The sequence below is a fragment of the Pimephales promelas genome, chromosome 3 (genome assembly GCF_988280905.1).
Source record: "Pimephales promelas chromosome 3, fPimPro1.hap1.1, whole genome shotgun sequence".
Classification (NCBI taxonomy): domain Eukaryota; kingdom Metazoa; phylum Chordata; class Actinopteri; order Cypriniformes; family Leuciscidae; genus Pimephales; species Pimephales promelas.
Window position 1 is genome coordinate 24,613,825 of NC_142771.1, and position 14,613 is coordinate 24,628,437.

Sequence of the window (14,613 nt, forward strand, 5' to 3'; positions counted from 1 at the left end):
AAGAAAGTTGGTAACCAGACAGTTGACGGCAACCACGACCATAAGGGAAAAAATATGGAAGTAATCAACTGTCACAAACATTCTAAATATCTAAAAGTTAACTATCCCTTTAAAAGAGAAAGAAAATGACATAAGGTGGTATTTCATTAATTAAATGAGGCATGATTTTATTAAATAAAATCAAGAAATACAAAACGAACAAAAACTCAATTTTTCCCGAAAAATGTGTTTGGCGTTTTGTTTTTTAATGGACAAAGCATAATTTCAATATGGTCAGTTCGTTCTTTCTTTGTGAACCCACTAGCGATTTTACATGAGAATATGGAGTAAACAACAAACACATAACTCCATTTGGCAATAAAGACAAAGAAAATAAAAATGTCATTAAATTTTTTAATGAGAACTTTTAAGTGAAATTAAATGAGGTTCAAGATACACATCATATTTCTTGTTTTACTGTGAGCATTTTGCAGCAAACAATAGCCAGAGACACTTTTACGTACACAGAAAAGCATCAGTAAAAGATCAATAAAATACAATTAAACATTCTGAGATACCCAGAACATATAAATGATGCCTGCATGTACAAACACACAAATATACCAAAAATATAAACAATATAAACAATAAAATAAAACAACTGGTGAAAAAAACAGGAAGAGTTCAGATGCAAAATCATAATTTTTCTCAAGCTTGTATATTTAAGTTCAGTAGGCTAATTTCACTTAAATGACAAAAATTATCATTCTAGAAGAAATTTTCAAATGGTACTTAGAGGCTTTTGCATCTGAACTCTTCAATATATTAGATTTATTGTAGCAGTATCTGTAAATACTGTTCCTGGCCCGCGTTCCTTCCTAAAGAAACTCTCTGGCCATTCAAGGCCTGAGCACTGAAGGGTATCGATTTTTTTAAACCATATAATAACTGACAGGATCACAGTGCACACAGAGTCATTTACATTTAATCATTTAACAGACACAGTTATTCCTAAGCGATTTACAAATGGCAACTTCAAAAAACAGTTAAGTTGCTTGACAGATTAAGGATAACAGTTATGGGGGTAAATTCAAGACAATCACATTTAGAAATGGAAACACACAGGTTGTGTGGACATGTTTGAGAATATTAAGCTGTACTTGGGATGATTAGTCACAAATTCAAAGACAGCATTGTGCCATGCACATGTGGTAGCAATAACAGATGACCACAGTCTGAAAAAAAAGAAAGAAAAAAAAAACAGTTCCAAACAGTCAACTGGAACAAGGCAGGTGAATAGCATGGATTAACTGTTCTCAAACACTGTTGACAGAAAAATAGATTAGATGTATAACCTCTATTGTTAAAAAATAATAATAGAAGAGAGCAGCTTTAAAAAAAAGTCCATCTTACTGAAGCGGTAAAATGTCAATTTACTGGAGGGTAGAAGAGAGAAAAAGAAGAAAAATATGATTATTCAAACTTTCTTCTCTATAATGTGATGTGTACATGGCTGAACAATGTCCAGGTTGTAAAAACTTGATATGTATCCTGCACATTGTAACCCTTTTCTAAAAGCTACAATGTTGGTGTTACCTAAATCAGATCTAATTAAGGGGCATATTCTCTCCAGCTGTCTGTAAAAAGAAAAAGGAAAGAAAATGCTTTATTTCCATACAAATTGAATTGGTCACTACTAAAGGCATGATGCTACTCATCACTGAAAAATCGGCTCTTACAAGAGACAAAAATACTGGCTTCATTACTGGTAAGGTGGTGGACAAATCTACAAAATATTACATTCATTCTAAAGGAAAAAAGTTAAAATGATAATAAAAAAAAGATTGCCATGTAAGCAAATAAATGATTTCCAGATTATTTAAACTTTCAAATTTGATCAAATGTTTACGCTATTTTTCCCTGAACAGGTAGCAATAAATGCTCAGTGTGCAATTTATAAATACTCTGTACTTCATTTGAAATGATTTATGGATCCTTTTTTATGTAGCAGGGCTGTAAAATAGTAAAGTGTTACCATGTTGGTAACCGGACAGTTGAAGGCACTCATTGACTTAAACAGTAGGAAAAAAAATACAATGGAAGCTACCATCAACTGTCAACTGGTTACCAACATTCTTCAAAATATCTTATTTAAAAGTGATTATCCCTTTAAAAGAAAAAGAAAATGACACAGTACTCAAGTTAATGATTACAGTGTGCTGTGCTAAATTAATTAAGTTTAATATATAAACAGCTAAACCCCCTAACCAGGGTGGTTACTGCATTTTGGTTTAGGGATGCCGAGCAAGTAAGAGCCTCACCTGCTTAGCTGTAGACTTATTTTTCTGTAAACAAAAAAAGTACAGGAATAGACCGACATTCAGTAGTAGAGAGAAAACAAGGACTCCATAACATGTGTTAATGGTACCTGCAAAAAAATAAATATTTTGTTTACAAAGAGATTTGCAGGGGGAGAAAGAAGAATGGCAAGCAAAAAATAACTGGTCAGCTCTCACACTTACTCTGAGCATCTTTTAATGCGTTATCTGTAATAAAAGGGGAAACCATACAAAAGCATTAGATACAGAAGCCATCGTCAACTTAAAAGATCGCACAGTGAGAATTCATGATAAATTATAAAATGTGTGGTTTGTTGGAGATTAACTGATATGGTTAATAGGGGAAAACAATCAACATTAGTTTTTATTGAACAAAAATGTTAGTAATAATTGCAATGTAAAAAAAATGATTAGTGAGATTAGTAATAAGTGAAAATGCACAAATTGTGGATATTTTATTAGTGCACCTGCTATATCTATCAGCCAGTCATCAGCAAGTCAACGAGTACGAGTTTGTTGACTTTGACCGTGGCATGACTGATTGTACAAGTGTTTCAAAACCCAATGATTGACACACTTTCTCATACATGCACAATATGACGGATAGCCTGCTCCAGACCACACTGGATTACTCTCATTTACACTGTCATAAAAAGGTTTTATGGGGTCTAATCCTTGGAAATATGCTTGCTTCGCTCATATGTGGACTATCAGTCTTTCTGTTTTCAATGTGAATATGCAATATTTTGTAGATTTGTCAACTGTTTCATCAGCATCTACAGAAAGTAGCCTAAGTCAGTCTCTTGTGAGAGCAGCTTCATCTGTAATGAGTAGTATAATGGCTTTAGTATTCACTCAGCGCAGCCACTTTAACATGATAGGACTGTGCCAACAATGGCATTAGTCTTAGAAGAAAACCATCAGGGTTCTGCCCTGACAGCCTTGTCTGTGTTCTTTGTTTCATGTTTCTGTTTGTGTTGTGCTTGAACATATGGCTCTGTCTTTGTTTGTGTTGGCCATGTGCTACTCTGTTCCTGCCTCCTTGTTTCCCAGTACCACGCACTCTTGTCTAGTTGGGTCCTCGTTTGTCTGAGTGTGCTCACCTGCTCCTCTTGCTCTCAGCTCCATACATGTGTTCTCTTGCCCTCATGGTATACTTTCTATGTGCCATAGACTTTGTGTGCTACATTGTTTGTTTGACAATCTAGAATAGTTTCTAGTCAAAGCTAACTCTTGTCTCAACTAGTTTAGTCTCGTCATGTCTTGTGCTTGCTGTGTCTTTTGTCTTCCCTAGTTTGCCCTCCAAGCTGAGCTTCCCTGGCTGGCTTACACCATCAGCCAAGCAGCAAGACAGTCTCTTGCTGGCTTTCTGTGTCTACCCTCCTCCCTACTATCATCCTGGGTTGGATTCAGCAGTCGCTCTCCTAGATTCTCTGTCAGTGTTTTGTTGCTTTAGTCTGTTGTATACGCATTTATTTCGTGCAACTTTAGTTCACCTGTATCATTTATTAAATACATTATATTCGTTTTATTGACTGTCTCGTGCGCATTTTTCAAAGTCCCTTTAATGTTGCGGTCAAGCTACGTGCTTTACAAATTTGTTGATACTTAAATTCCAGAGGAATGGCGTCTCCTAAAAGTCTATCAGAGGGATACTTTTTCATGGGGTGATACAGATTGGATGATTAGTTTGCTGAACAAAACAGATTAGTCGGTACTAAATTAATCACATGGGGAATTGTCCTCAGAATCAATCTATTTTACGAAATTGACGTATTAATATTTAATTATAATTTGTTGTGATTAATTATTGATAGTACAATTGTTGTATCTTTGCCTGCCTTTAAGGAGAACTGAAGATCATTTGTTGTATTTAGTCATTCAAGCAGAACATTGGCAACTTATTCCCTTACGAGTAAATTTATCATTTCTAGGGAATTCCCGATCATGTTTATGATTCGTTATTTAAATTATATTCCCAGTATCTGAGCTAACAGGAGTATTCCCTACAGTTCTTTATCATTGAGTCAAGGATTAGGATTCTATATAGAAGCCCATAAAACTTTTTTTATAAGAGTGTAATCCAGTGCGGTCTGGAGCAGGCTATCCGTCATATTGTGCATGTATGAGAGTGTGTAAATGTCTGTGAAACCGGGCAATGATGTCTTCAATGCTGAATTTGCTTACTTTCAGGAGCAGGGATGTTTGGGCTGACCGTTGTTAAAGGTGGTGAGCCTATGTATTAGAAAACGGGGTATGATGTCAATTCAGATGAGAGTCAAAGCATCTGTGCTGTAAAATGTTTTGAGTATTTGAATACAATACTGACTTTGCTTACTTTTATGAGCTATGGTGATTGAATCGACCGTTGTAACAAATGTTGTCTCTTATGTAATTTAGTAGAAACAGAGTATATTAGAGTTAGATTCAACAGAACAATTTAATATCAAAGCATGTGCTCAGAAAGTGGATATACAAACATTTTTGACAAAATCTGTACTATAAAAATAAAGAATGTATTTTTTTAAAAGAGCCAAAATGTAAATTATAAATTTTGTGTTTTTGCTAAAAACCTTTGAAAATGAGGTTTTACCCAAACATTATCTTCAGGTTCAAATGTGGTTCAACAAGTAAAAAAAACAGAGATGCTTATCAAAAAGCAGACAGAAAAAGAGATACTTAGTGGCTAGTTGTCACCATATTAATAATGGTGTTTGTTTAGTAGTGGTTGTTTAGTTCATGTAGTTTAAAATAGTTAAATCTAACATAAAACTTTGAATATTTATATTAATATCCATAAATATTCATATTATACATGTACATGAATGTTCTGTTAAAATTGTAATTCTTGTGAATGAGTTAAAAAATCTGTGTTTGCAAATGTGAAAATAAACTAAAAACTGAGTTAGCTTACTTTCAGCAGCAGTAATGCTTGGGCTGGTCGTTATTTTGCCTATGTGATTAAAAATGTAGCATATTACACATAATTTCACCATATAGCAATGATTCATGTGCTTCAGCAAACAGAGATGAAAGTATACTACTGTGTGCTCAGAGAACTATAGAAATCAGTTTCATGGAAATAATTCAAATTTAACAGTAAGAGTTACTAGAAACATCCAGACCAAATTTAATAATCCAACATCACAACATTTCATACACAAAAGTCACAGCTTGTGTGTAAGTATGAAAAACAATCAGTTATTTTTAAACACAAATTCTTTTAGCACCATTTTCATATCTGCTTCATATCTGGTTTATCAAGAACGTTTAGGGTTAGAAAGAAATTTTAGGGTCCAATTCTCACTATTAAATAGTTGCTTATCAGCAAGCAAATTTCTAGGATATTGGCTATTTATTAATACTTATAAATTACATAGTAATGCCTTATTCTGCATGACCATGTTCTGCATCCCTTAATCCTCCCATTATCTAAACTTAACAACTATCTTACTGACTATTATTAGGAGTTTATTACGGCAAAAGCTATAGTTAACTATAGTATACTATAGTTAAGTATAGTATAATATATAACTATAGTTAATAGTTAATAGTGAGAATAGGACCCTAAACTAAAGGATGACCAAAACAACAATTTTTAGAAAGAGTAAAAAAAAAAAAAAGATACATTGTGGATACAAGGGAGACAGAGTCAAATAACTTACTTTTTGATGGACATTTCAGATCTAAGTAGAAAAGTGAGAGAATGTGAGCAAAATCTGCATTTTTCATTCATAACTACATATTTACCACACCATGCAATTTTGTTTGTATATTAAATATTCTGGCTTATTAATTTTTTCAGCTACTAATAGATGGAAGTCTTGCCAATGAGATTTATGTTGGCCATTGATCATACTATGAATGAATAAAGGTTGGGGGGAAAGGGAAAGAAACAGGGTAGATGATAAAAGGTTAAATGTCCATACCTGATATTGATCCACTGCAAGATCTTCTATACATATCACCAAATACGGTTACATTAACCCAGCTTAATGTGTAAGCATCTGTGCAATTGAGATTCGCACAAATCATTTCAAAATTGCTTTCTTGAAAAAATTCCTAGAAGAACAGAAAAATCATGCCGTCAGAAATGATTCTATTCGATATTCAAAACAGAATGACAGAATATGATAAAATAAGAAGTATACTCACAAGCATTATTTCAAAACTTGTTAGTATCTTGAATTTATCTTTATCCTTATTCTTATTTTTAGTCCAGGATGAACATAGAGTGTTTATTACTGAAAGAAGCTCGTTCTCCTGAAAAAAAACAGTCACACAGGATACACTGATTAAACGGAAAAAAATATCATAACCATAACATTTTTAACATAATATTTACCAAACTCAATTATTTAAACTAAAATCCATACCAGTATAGACTGACTGATAATTGCAGTTTTGTGGCTTAAGTTAATCTTTTTTATAAAATAGTCTTTTTCTGTACAAATATATGTGGGACAACAACATCGCAAGTGGCTGATACTGTTTATTACCCACAACTTCTAATAGAAGTAAATAAAAGTCATATTATGTGGTTTGCTCTTACCTTCATTTCAGATGGGAATATCTTAATCTCAAATATGTGGTCGTTCAACAACTCATCATACTATAAGGATTCAAAGAAGATACAGTACATGTTTAAGGAATCATACAGTCATAGTAAATCATTAAATAAACACCTGAAAGGGTGATTAGGATATCATCTTGTATCATAAAGTGGTTTATTTTTTTACAATGATTGTAGATTATCCTGATTATTGCATGGCTAGATTTTGTGAAAATAAAGACATCACACTACTACAATAGACATGAATCGAGCGCTTGTCAGGTACAACAGTTTACACTTTAGTGGTTATTATTACGCAACACTATTTGACCATGTACTTTGTAGGGGTGAACGATTAATTGCATTTGCGATAAAATCGCGATATGATGAAACGCGATTTTGTAATCGCAAGAGCTGCGATTACGCTGGTCACTTGACACGCGAGAGAAAAGCAGTCTGCAAGATAAAGCATCAACTTGCCACGCTACGCGGTCTGGCGTCCAGAAAAGAACAGTTTATTATGTTATTTATTCTCTCCTCTCCTCAACAATCCTGGATCGATTCAGAGAATTTCAGAATCGAGTATGAGCTTAGTTTTTAAACACAGATGCGTGATGACGCTGCGCGTGCTTTAGAAACGAACCGTGTTCTGAATCTGCTTGCTTCTATTTTCTCGCTCTCTCTCTTCCTCACTCACTCACACACACGACACCGCTCGAACCTTCCGAAACATAGTAACGTTATTTTATAAAGGTCTGGGTTGAACCAAATTACAAGGACATTCGCGGGCTTCATTGGACAGCTTTTGCCGCTTTGCTTGATGCTATAACGTTACACTTGCAGTGCGCGTTCTCTCCCGCGGGTATTTTCCTTACAAATGCTTCACAGAGGCATTATTTATGTATTTTGGAATGCAGTTGGCTTATATATTAAAACCATGAAAATCACTGAGAAGGCTGCTTTCATTTTAAAATACAACGCGTGCTTTGTGAAGAGCGCTCGTGCATGCGGCCGTGAGCGACTCATTGGTAAATGTACTTGCATGTCAAAATGCTTTTATGACGCGAAATTGATGTAAACACAGTCAGTTATATCTTAAACCAACAGGACAAACCACATTTACAATTTCAAAAGAGATATATGCATTAGTGTGAATGCAGCTTATCGTATCTAAACTGAGGGGAAATCACTCCAGCTCTTGAATGAAAAACATTCAGACAGCCTACTTTTAAATACTGAGACCACTCTTTGTTTATTGCTTGTAATGTTTTTTTTTGTTTCTCTTTATTTACTAGCTTTTATATTTTGAAGCTATATTATTTTATATAGCCTATTTAAAATTCTTAACATGTAATTGGTTTAATTAAATGTTTTTTTATATTTATTTTTTAAAGTATGTGTTTTTAAACATGTAATTAAATACATATTTTAAGAGTTATTAAGATTAATTAATAAGAAAAAAAGTAGATCGGATCATGAGCTATCTAAAGATTCCTCATGACTACATCCCTACTGTACAATGATTTATTCCTTGTCTTTGTCGACTAATACAGAAGGTAAATAACTTTTTTTTTAAATCGCATATTAAATCGCAATCGCAATATTGGTTAAAAAAATAGCAAATAGATTATTTTCCAAAATCGTTCAGCCCTACTTTGTCGTCTAGTGTATGAATTCACTAAGCTTATTTAGTCATTCAGCAGTATATTTCTTTACAGTGACCTCAACAAGTATTTGGATAACAATTGTAGTAGGAATGTCATAACATTAAACTCTCAAACCAAGTGGCATCTGCAAACAAAAGATGCTAGAGCCTTTCTAAGAACTAATTTCATTTGTCTGAATCACTGTTTCAATCTTTTTTTAACCTACAGTTTAACCTAATAATTTTTTTAACCTGGCCACTTTTAGACTGAATTGAATACTGTGTGGAGCAGAAAATGTCGAAAACATGAAGGAAGGACTCACCAGATGTGTCTTCAAATCTTGAGGCATGCATTCAGATTGGACATGATGAATATACGTGATGGATGAAAATGCCTGTGAGGGAAAGAGAAGCAATCAAATGAGCAACTGTATCATTTGAAATAATTTGTCTCATAAGTCTGTAAAACACTGTGACTTCTTGTAATACAATGTCCAAACAATGTAAACAACACTCCATCTCACTAAAAGGCTTAAACATTTCATTCCAAGGACCTCCTAATTAGCGAAGACTTATTATTGATTATAACTCACAGTGAAGAGTGTCCAGACTTTCCCAATCATTACGGTGCTTTGTTAACCATCAGAGTTCAGCTCCATATAACACAATGCTTTGCCTTGCTGATGCACAACATGGGGAACATAGAAGAGAGACAGAGTGAAAGAGAAAGTATTTAAGAAAGGACAAAAAAGAGATCATATGAATTTAAAATTGACGATTAGCTCATTCTATAATGGACTGTTTATTGATTCATATTCTAGACAAATGCACTGTCTCTTTTATCTTTGTGACTAATGGTTCCCCACATAGACAATTTAGTGGCCTCTAGAGTAACCTTAATGGATTTTCACTTAAAGGACACAGAGCACGTATAACAGCAGCAATATTAATATTACTGAACTGGAAAGAGTGTATACCCAGTTATAAATCCTGTCAAAGTTGTTATAAATCTGGCTGAAGTTGCCAACCAAGTCTACATCATTTAAGCATTCATATCAGTAAGGAAAAATACATGCATGTGATTACACAAAATCTGTTTCTCAACTCCATTTATTGTGGTTTCACAGATTAATAGATTGAATTTGGCATTTTTTCAATAAGGAAATTTAAGTAGCTTTTATAAACATGCCTTAGACAAAAAACATCACTGGTGTTAGGACAATGACCTTGTCTGTGAAACTGACATTTAGATGACAGTGGCACATGCTGTTGAACTTGGAAGTTGTAGCACATCCAATGACATAATGCAATTGGCATGTGCAACAGGAAGTTACCGCTGGTCTGGTGCAATAGGGCTGAAAAGTTTGATATTGAAAAGAAAACCATTTTCATAATCGCTTACTCATTTGTTTATTCATTCACAAAGCCTTATATAATGCATGGCAGTTGAGTGCACAATATGAACAAGAGAATTGGAGCTGTCACAGAAAATAAGTTTGTCACGTGTGGAAAAACACATTAAGTGCTGTACAGTAATCACACCTACAAATGCAACTATAGTGCATACTATGTTCGAATACGTTTTAGGACGGATAGTATGCAAATTGACCTATGGATAAGCCACACCCCTCCACTCACTAGGAAAAACAGCATTCAAGATTCAGGGACAGGTGCTATGGCAGCTGTCACAGTAGGAGACATTTCACAGGAGGCCATTGGTGATTTTTGGAGACAGAAAGATTATATATCATCTCGAAGTCACATAAAGGGCCTTAACTATGCATTGGAGGGTTATATTAATAATTTTATTGTTGAGAATGTCGATTAAAAGCTTCAGTTCCAGGCAAAAGTCACAGTGTAAACGTGATAAACCGCATATGGTTGCCATCACCGTTTGGTATGAATCATTCAGCACAACATTGCTAACATTTGTTATCTCGGTTATTTACAGATACGTTAATGAAGCTAAGTGACATGATGTACAATGCAGCTAGAAGTTAACATTAACGTTTTCTAATGTTAGTCTAATGTTTCCCAAACGTTACGTTAGTGATTTTAAAGATAACGCTCAAATACATTGTTGACTTAACTTGCAGATCTAGACATATGTAATTATATAGATCAGTGGTCCAGAGGCATTTGAGCTACGTCCGTTGGTGACGCCCCTTTGGAAATGATTTGCCTGAGAAGCTTTGCCATGACCATAACTCGGTTACTGCTGAGAATGGTCTGGTTTTAACCAGGTAAATATATGTACCTTCTCTGTAAACTGTCATATTAAATCACCATGAAATTGCAGTAGCCTATATAGGCGATTAAAAATGATTTATCACTGCACATCATTATTTTTTTTTAAATTCATGAGCAATCGTAACCTTAACCTCAAAATATCTATACAAATACAAATATTTGTTCCTTGTCTGTAAACAGTCATTATATGATCTAATTGTTATAGTAAGTCCCAAATCGTAGTATGTTGAAATGAGTTTTCCGAAGAGACCCAGATGGTCTACTACTTCTATGCACATATCGATGCACACTCTAATGGCTAATATTGCCCACAACCCATCACACGTTGGGGTAACAGCGGTGGCTGTTCATGCTTCGTGAAAAATCTTATGCGTGAGAACCACGTTATTTTTCTACTACTTCTTGTTCAGTTCTCGCGCATGCGTCATGGAAATCTCTTGAAAGCTCGTCTCAGGCCCAGAAGGTAGAAAAGGAATAGTCGAATAAAGTAGTTATTTTTGTTTGTTTTTTCCCGCACAAAAAGTATTCTCGTCGCTTGATAAACTTATAGTTGAGCCACTGTAGTCACATGGAATCTTTAAACATTTTCTTCAATGACTTTCTGGGCCGTCAAGTTTCAATCCCTTAGTGTGCCTATGTGGTAGTGATACAGCTCTCAAAATTAATCAAAAATATCTTCATTTGTGTTCCAAAGATGAATGAAGGTCTTAGGGGGTTGGTACAGCATGGGGGTGAGTAATTAATAACTTAATTTTCATTTTTGGGTGAACTAACCTTTTAAGTTCTGTTGCTTTTATATGAAAATAAATATAATGAACAAGACACCCAAAGTACTTTTTATTTAATTACATTCCAAATATGTGTTTATCAATAATTTTTTCTTTAATAGAGATATAGATATATATATATAGTTTTTATATATTGTTTTAATAAAAATGACATCACATTAATAACCCATATGGCACTGTCAGAGAGTTTATTCACCCATATGTATACACATAAAACATGATATCGGTTTTAAAATCAAACATTTTAAAAGAGAACAATACATCACGGTTGTTTAAACCAATGAGCATTGTGTCGTCAGCAAGTCGTTTCCCATCGTGCTTTTGATCAGCGCAGTCGGTGGAGAGCATAGATATCTATATAAAGGCTAGATGTCTTAAGGCGGAGTTTCTATCGTCATCACCAGCGGCCATCTTGTCACAGGTAAGCTGATGTAAGATGAGTGGTCAGCACGAACACAAATACTCTTATCTCGTTGAAATCTTGACAGATTTACAAACGGTTTGGTTTCTTACAAATGTTATTAACGAGGCTATAATTATCTGGATGATTATTTATTTATACACTTACTATTCATAAGTATGCTGTGTCATAACTACATCTCTGACGTTTATAACAAACCAAACCGTTTGAAAATTGGTAGAAAATTGAGCAAGTTATGGTTATAGATATCTATGGTGGAGAGCAGGTACACCTTGCGCTCGCGAGAGTTTTTTTGACATACGTCATGCCAAAGTGATGACGTCACTTTGTAGGACAACTCGGCCGTTAGCGTCGCATGGGTTCCCTCGATCGAAAAGCTATGCATTTTCCCCATAGACTTTTGGAAAATCGCAAAAAATAAGATCTGTGTTCAACAAAGAGTTGTGTGACCCTTACACGTTTTGTCTATCAAGATAATCTTTACAAGTTAATCCAACATTTATACATTTTGAAGCCTATATAAAGTTAAAAAAAACCAAGCACAAGCAAAGTTTAAAAAAAACACAAGCAGTTTATAACTGTGTGTTAGAGAAAAAAGTAATAAGAAAATAATTTGTTCACCAAAGACCTTCTGGGCTCTATGCACGGCGGTATTTCCGGTGAATGTGTAAGGATGCTCGATAACTTCCGCCGATCGTAGAGTCCAATGCAATACTGAGAATTTATATTGAATTTTATACTCCATGGTTATACTAAAGAAACGTTAGTCACAAAAACAGATAAAACAGACACCCCTCGTTGTGTTTATGCTTCTTTTTAAAATTATATTAAATAAACATAACTATATATAAAATTACATCTAAACGTATGTACGTTTCTTTCAATGACGGGAGGACAGTACATTTTGAAGATTCTGCCAAAATCCTGTTTTCCTCGGTTTTCCTCCGCTTAAATCTCCACAACCGGAAATGGACGAGCATCCTTACGTCAAATGTGGAACTTATGCGTGCATATAGCCCATTTCAGGCGATTTAGCAAAAACCCATTCAAAAATGGAACCAGGAGGGAACAGGAACCAGGAGTGCTAAAATGCTAACTCGTTTTGGCCTACAAAGTGACGTGATAACTTCGGCACAGGACTCTACGGTCGGCGGAAGTAATCCAGCATCCTTAGACCTTCACCGGAAATACGTCATGCACCGCCGTGCATGCATAGACTAGAGCCGACAGCAGGGCAGTTTACGGTGATGGTGAAAGGATGCACGCGACTGATCTGTCCGTTAAAGATGACGAAGTAATATGTCCCAAAGCTTGCCTACTCTTTTGCTAAAAAAAAAAAAAATTATGTAGGCTACTTTTTCCTCACAAAAATAGTAACGTTAGATATACTTTTAGGACGTACTGTAGTAACGTTAGGCGACTTGGGACGCAGCACTTGATTTTCATGCAAAGGACAATGAACAGACAATAACACTGAATTAATTACACGTATAGACAAACAGCTCGATGACCTCATAGTTGGCTATTGCAATGGATAGGCTACATGTCCTGAAGGTAGGCTATGCAATATTATAGTAACTTAGCCTAAGCATGCAACATCAGACATACAATAATGTATCTGAACCGTTAGTAGCCTAGTGTGTGATTACAAAAATGCTGTCATCAATCGTTGGGGAAATCAATGTCTAACGTTACTAAATTTCTGCCAAACAAAAGGATGAAAACCTCGTTTCGCACAAAAATCCAGTGGTTGCGCTGCCAAAAAACTACACATGTTCGTCCCCAATACAAGCCGTCACCAGTGTGCAGCAGCCTTCAGCAGCGCGTGTCAGTGGCAAGAAAAGTTGCCATTCCACTCAATAATACCGATACCGTCGGCTTTACATTATCAAACAGCCGCCAAAACGGGACAGAAAAATCAGGAATAGTAGCAAAATATATGACTACCCAAACAATAGCTTGTAACAATATAATTTGTTGTAATATTTAAGAAGTAAATAAATAACATTACATGTTATAGCCTAATAATTAAACCCCCATGGAGATTTAAGTTCGAAAATAATGCATCTAATAGCACTCTCTCAAATATACGCCTTACCTTTCAGCCGCCTTGTCTTGATCTACAACATACTTTCGCTTTCCATGCTTTAAAGCAACGAGCCCCCTTGTGTTGCCGGGAGTTTAAAATCCCCCTAAGATACCAGATAGGAAACGGGAGAAAGTGACGGAGTGGAATATGACAGTTTATTTAGAGTAAACCATGTTCTTATACGTTGCGTGGGTTTACTGTGCTAAGAGCAGTGCTGTTTAAAAACCAACCGCAACTTTAGGCGCAATTGCTTATTGACAAATGGAGAAAGTCCCCACCCCCTTTCGCGGCACCGTTTGTGACTTCTAATGTGAATAAAACTAGTTTTGTTTGGCAACGTGTAATATACTTTGGAAAGACGTCACAGGAATACCTATGTCATGGCAATATAAATAATTTTATTTGACCTCATTTACAGTGTCTCTCCAACAGATAAGTGTGTCACCTAAAGGTAAAAGAAGGTCAACTCTGCTTGAACGTATAGGCTATGCCTACTCATGTTTTAGATTATCATATAGGCTACAAGAAGCCATTTGAAAGGCACATATTA

The 14,613-nt window shown here is 35.0% G+C and overlaps 1 protein-coding gene across 3 annotated transcripts; it reads right to left on the reverse strand.

The window, feature by feature from the left end:
- Nucleotides 1–379: 379 nt before the first annotated feature.
- On the reverse strand, nucleotides 380–14,312 carry LOC120490281 (uncharacterized). Of its 3 annotated transcripts, none has more exons than XM_039687743.2 (15): nucleotides 14,073–14,312; nucleotides 9,109–9,195; nucleotides 8,839–8,910; nucleotides 6,871–6,930; nucleotides 6,474–6,581; nucleotides 6,248–6,380; nucleotides 5,984–6,004; nucleotides 5,233–5,271; nucleotides 4,648–4,704; nucleotides 4,506–4,553; nucleotides 2,502–2,525; nucleotides 2,301–2,407; nucleotides 1,576–1,616; nucleotides 1,393–1,415; nucleotides 380–1,302 (listed from the first exon to the last, which is right to left on the reverse strand). In XM_039687743.2, exons 2-13 carry the CDS (start codon nucleotides 9,136–9,138, stop codon nucleotides 1,587–1,589), a joined length of 729 nt encoding a protein of 242 aa, XP_039543677.2. In that variant the 5' UTR covers nucleotides 9,139–9,195; nucleotides 14,073–14,312; the 3' UTR covers nucleotides 380–1,302; nucleotides 1,393–1,415; nucleotides 1,576–1,586. The 3 variants fall into 3 exon arrangements, with proteins under 3 accessions (XP_039543677.2, XP_039543679.2, XP_039543680.2); XM_039687745.2 differs by having other exon boundaries at nucleotides 4,657–4,704; nucleotides 14,073–14,310; XM_039687746.2 differs by lacking the exons at nucleotides 4,506–4,553; nucleotides 4,648–4,704 and having other exon boundaries at nucleotides 14,073–14,311.
- Between the last annotated feature and the right edge of the window lie 301 nt (nucleotides 14,313–14,613).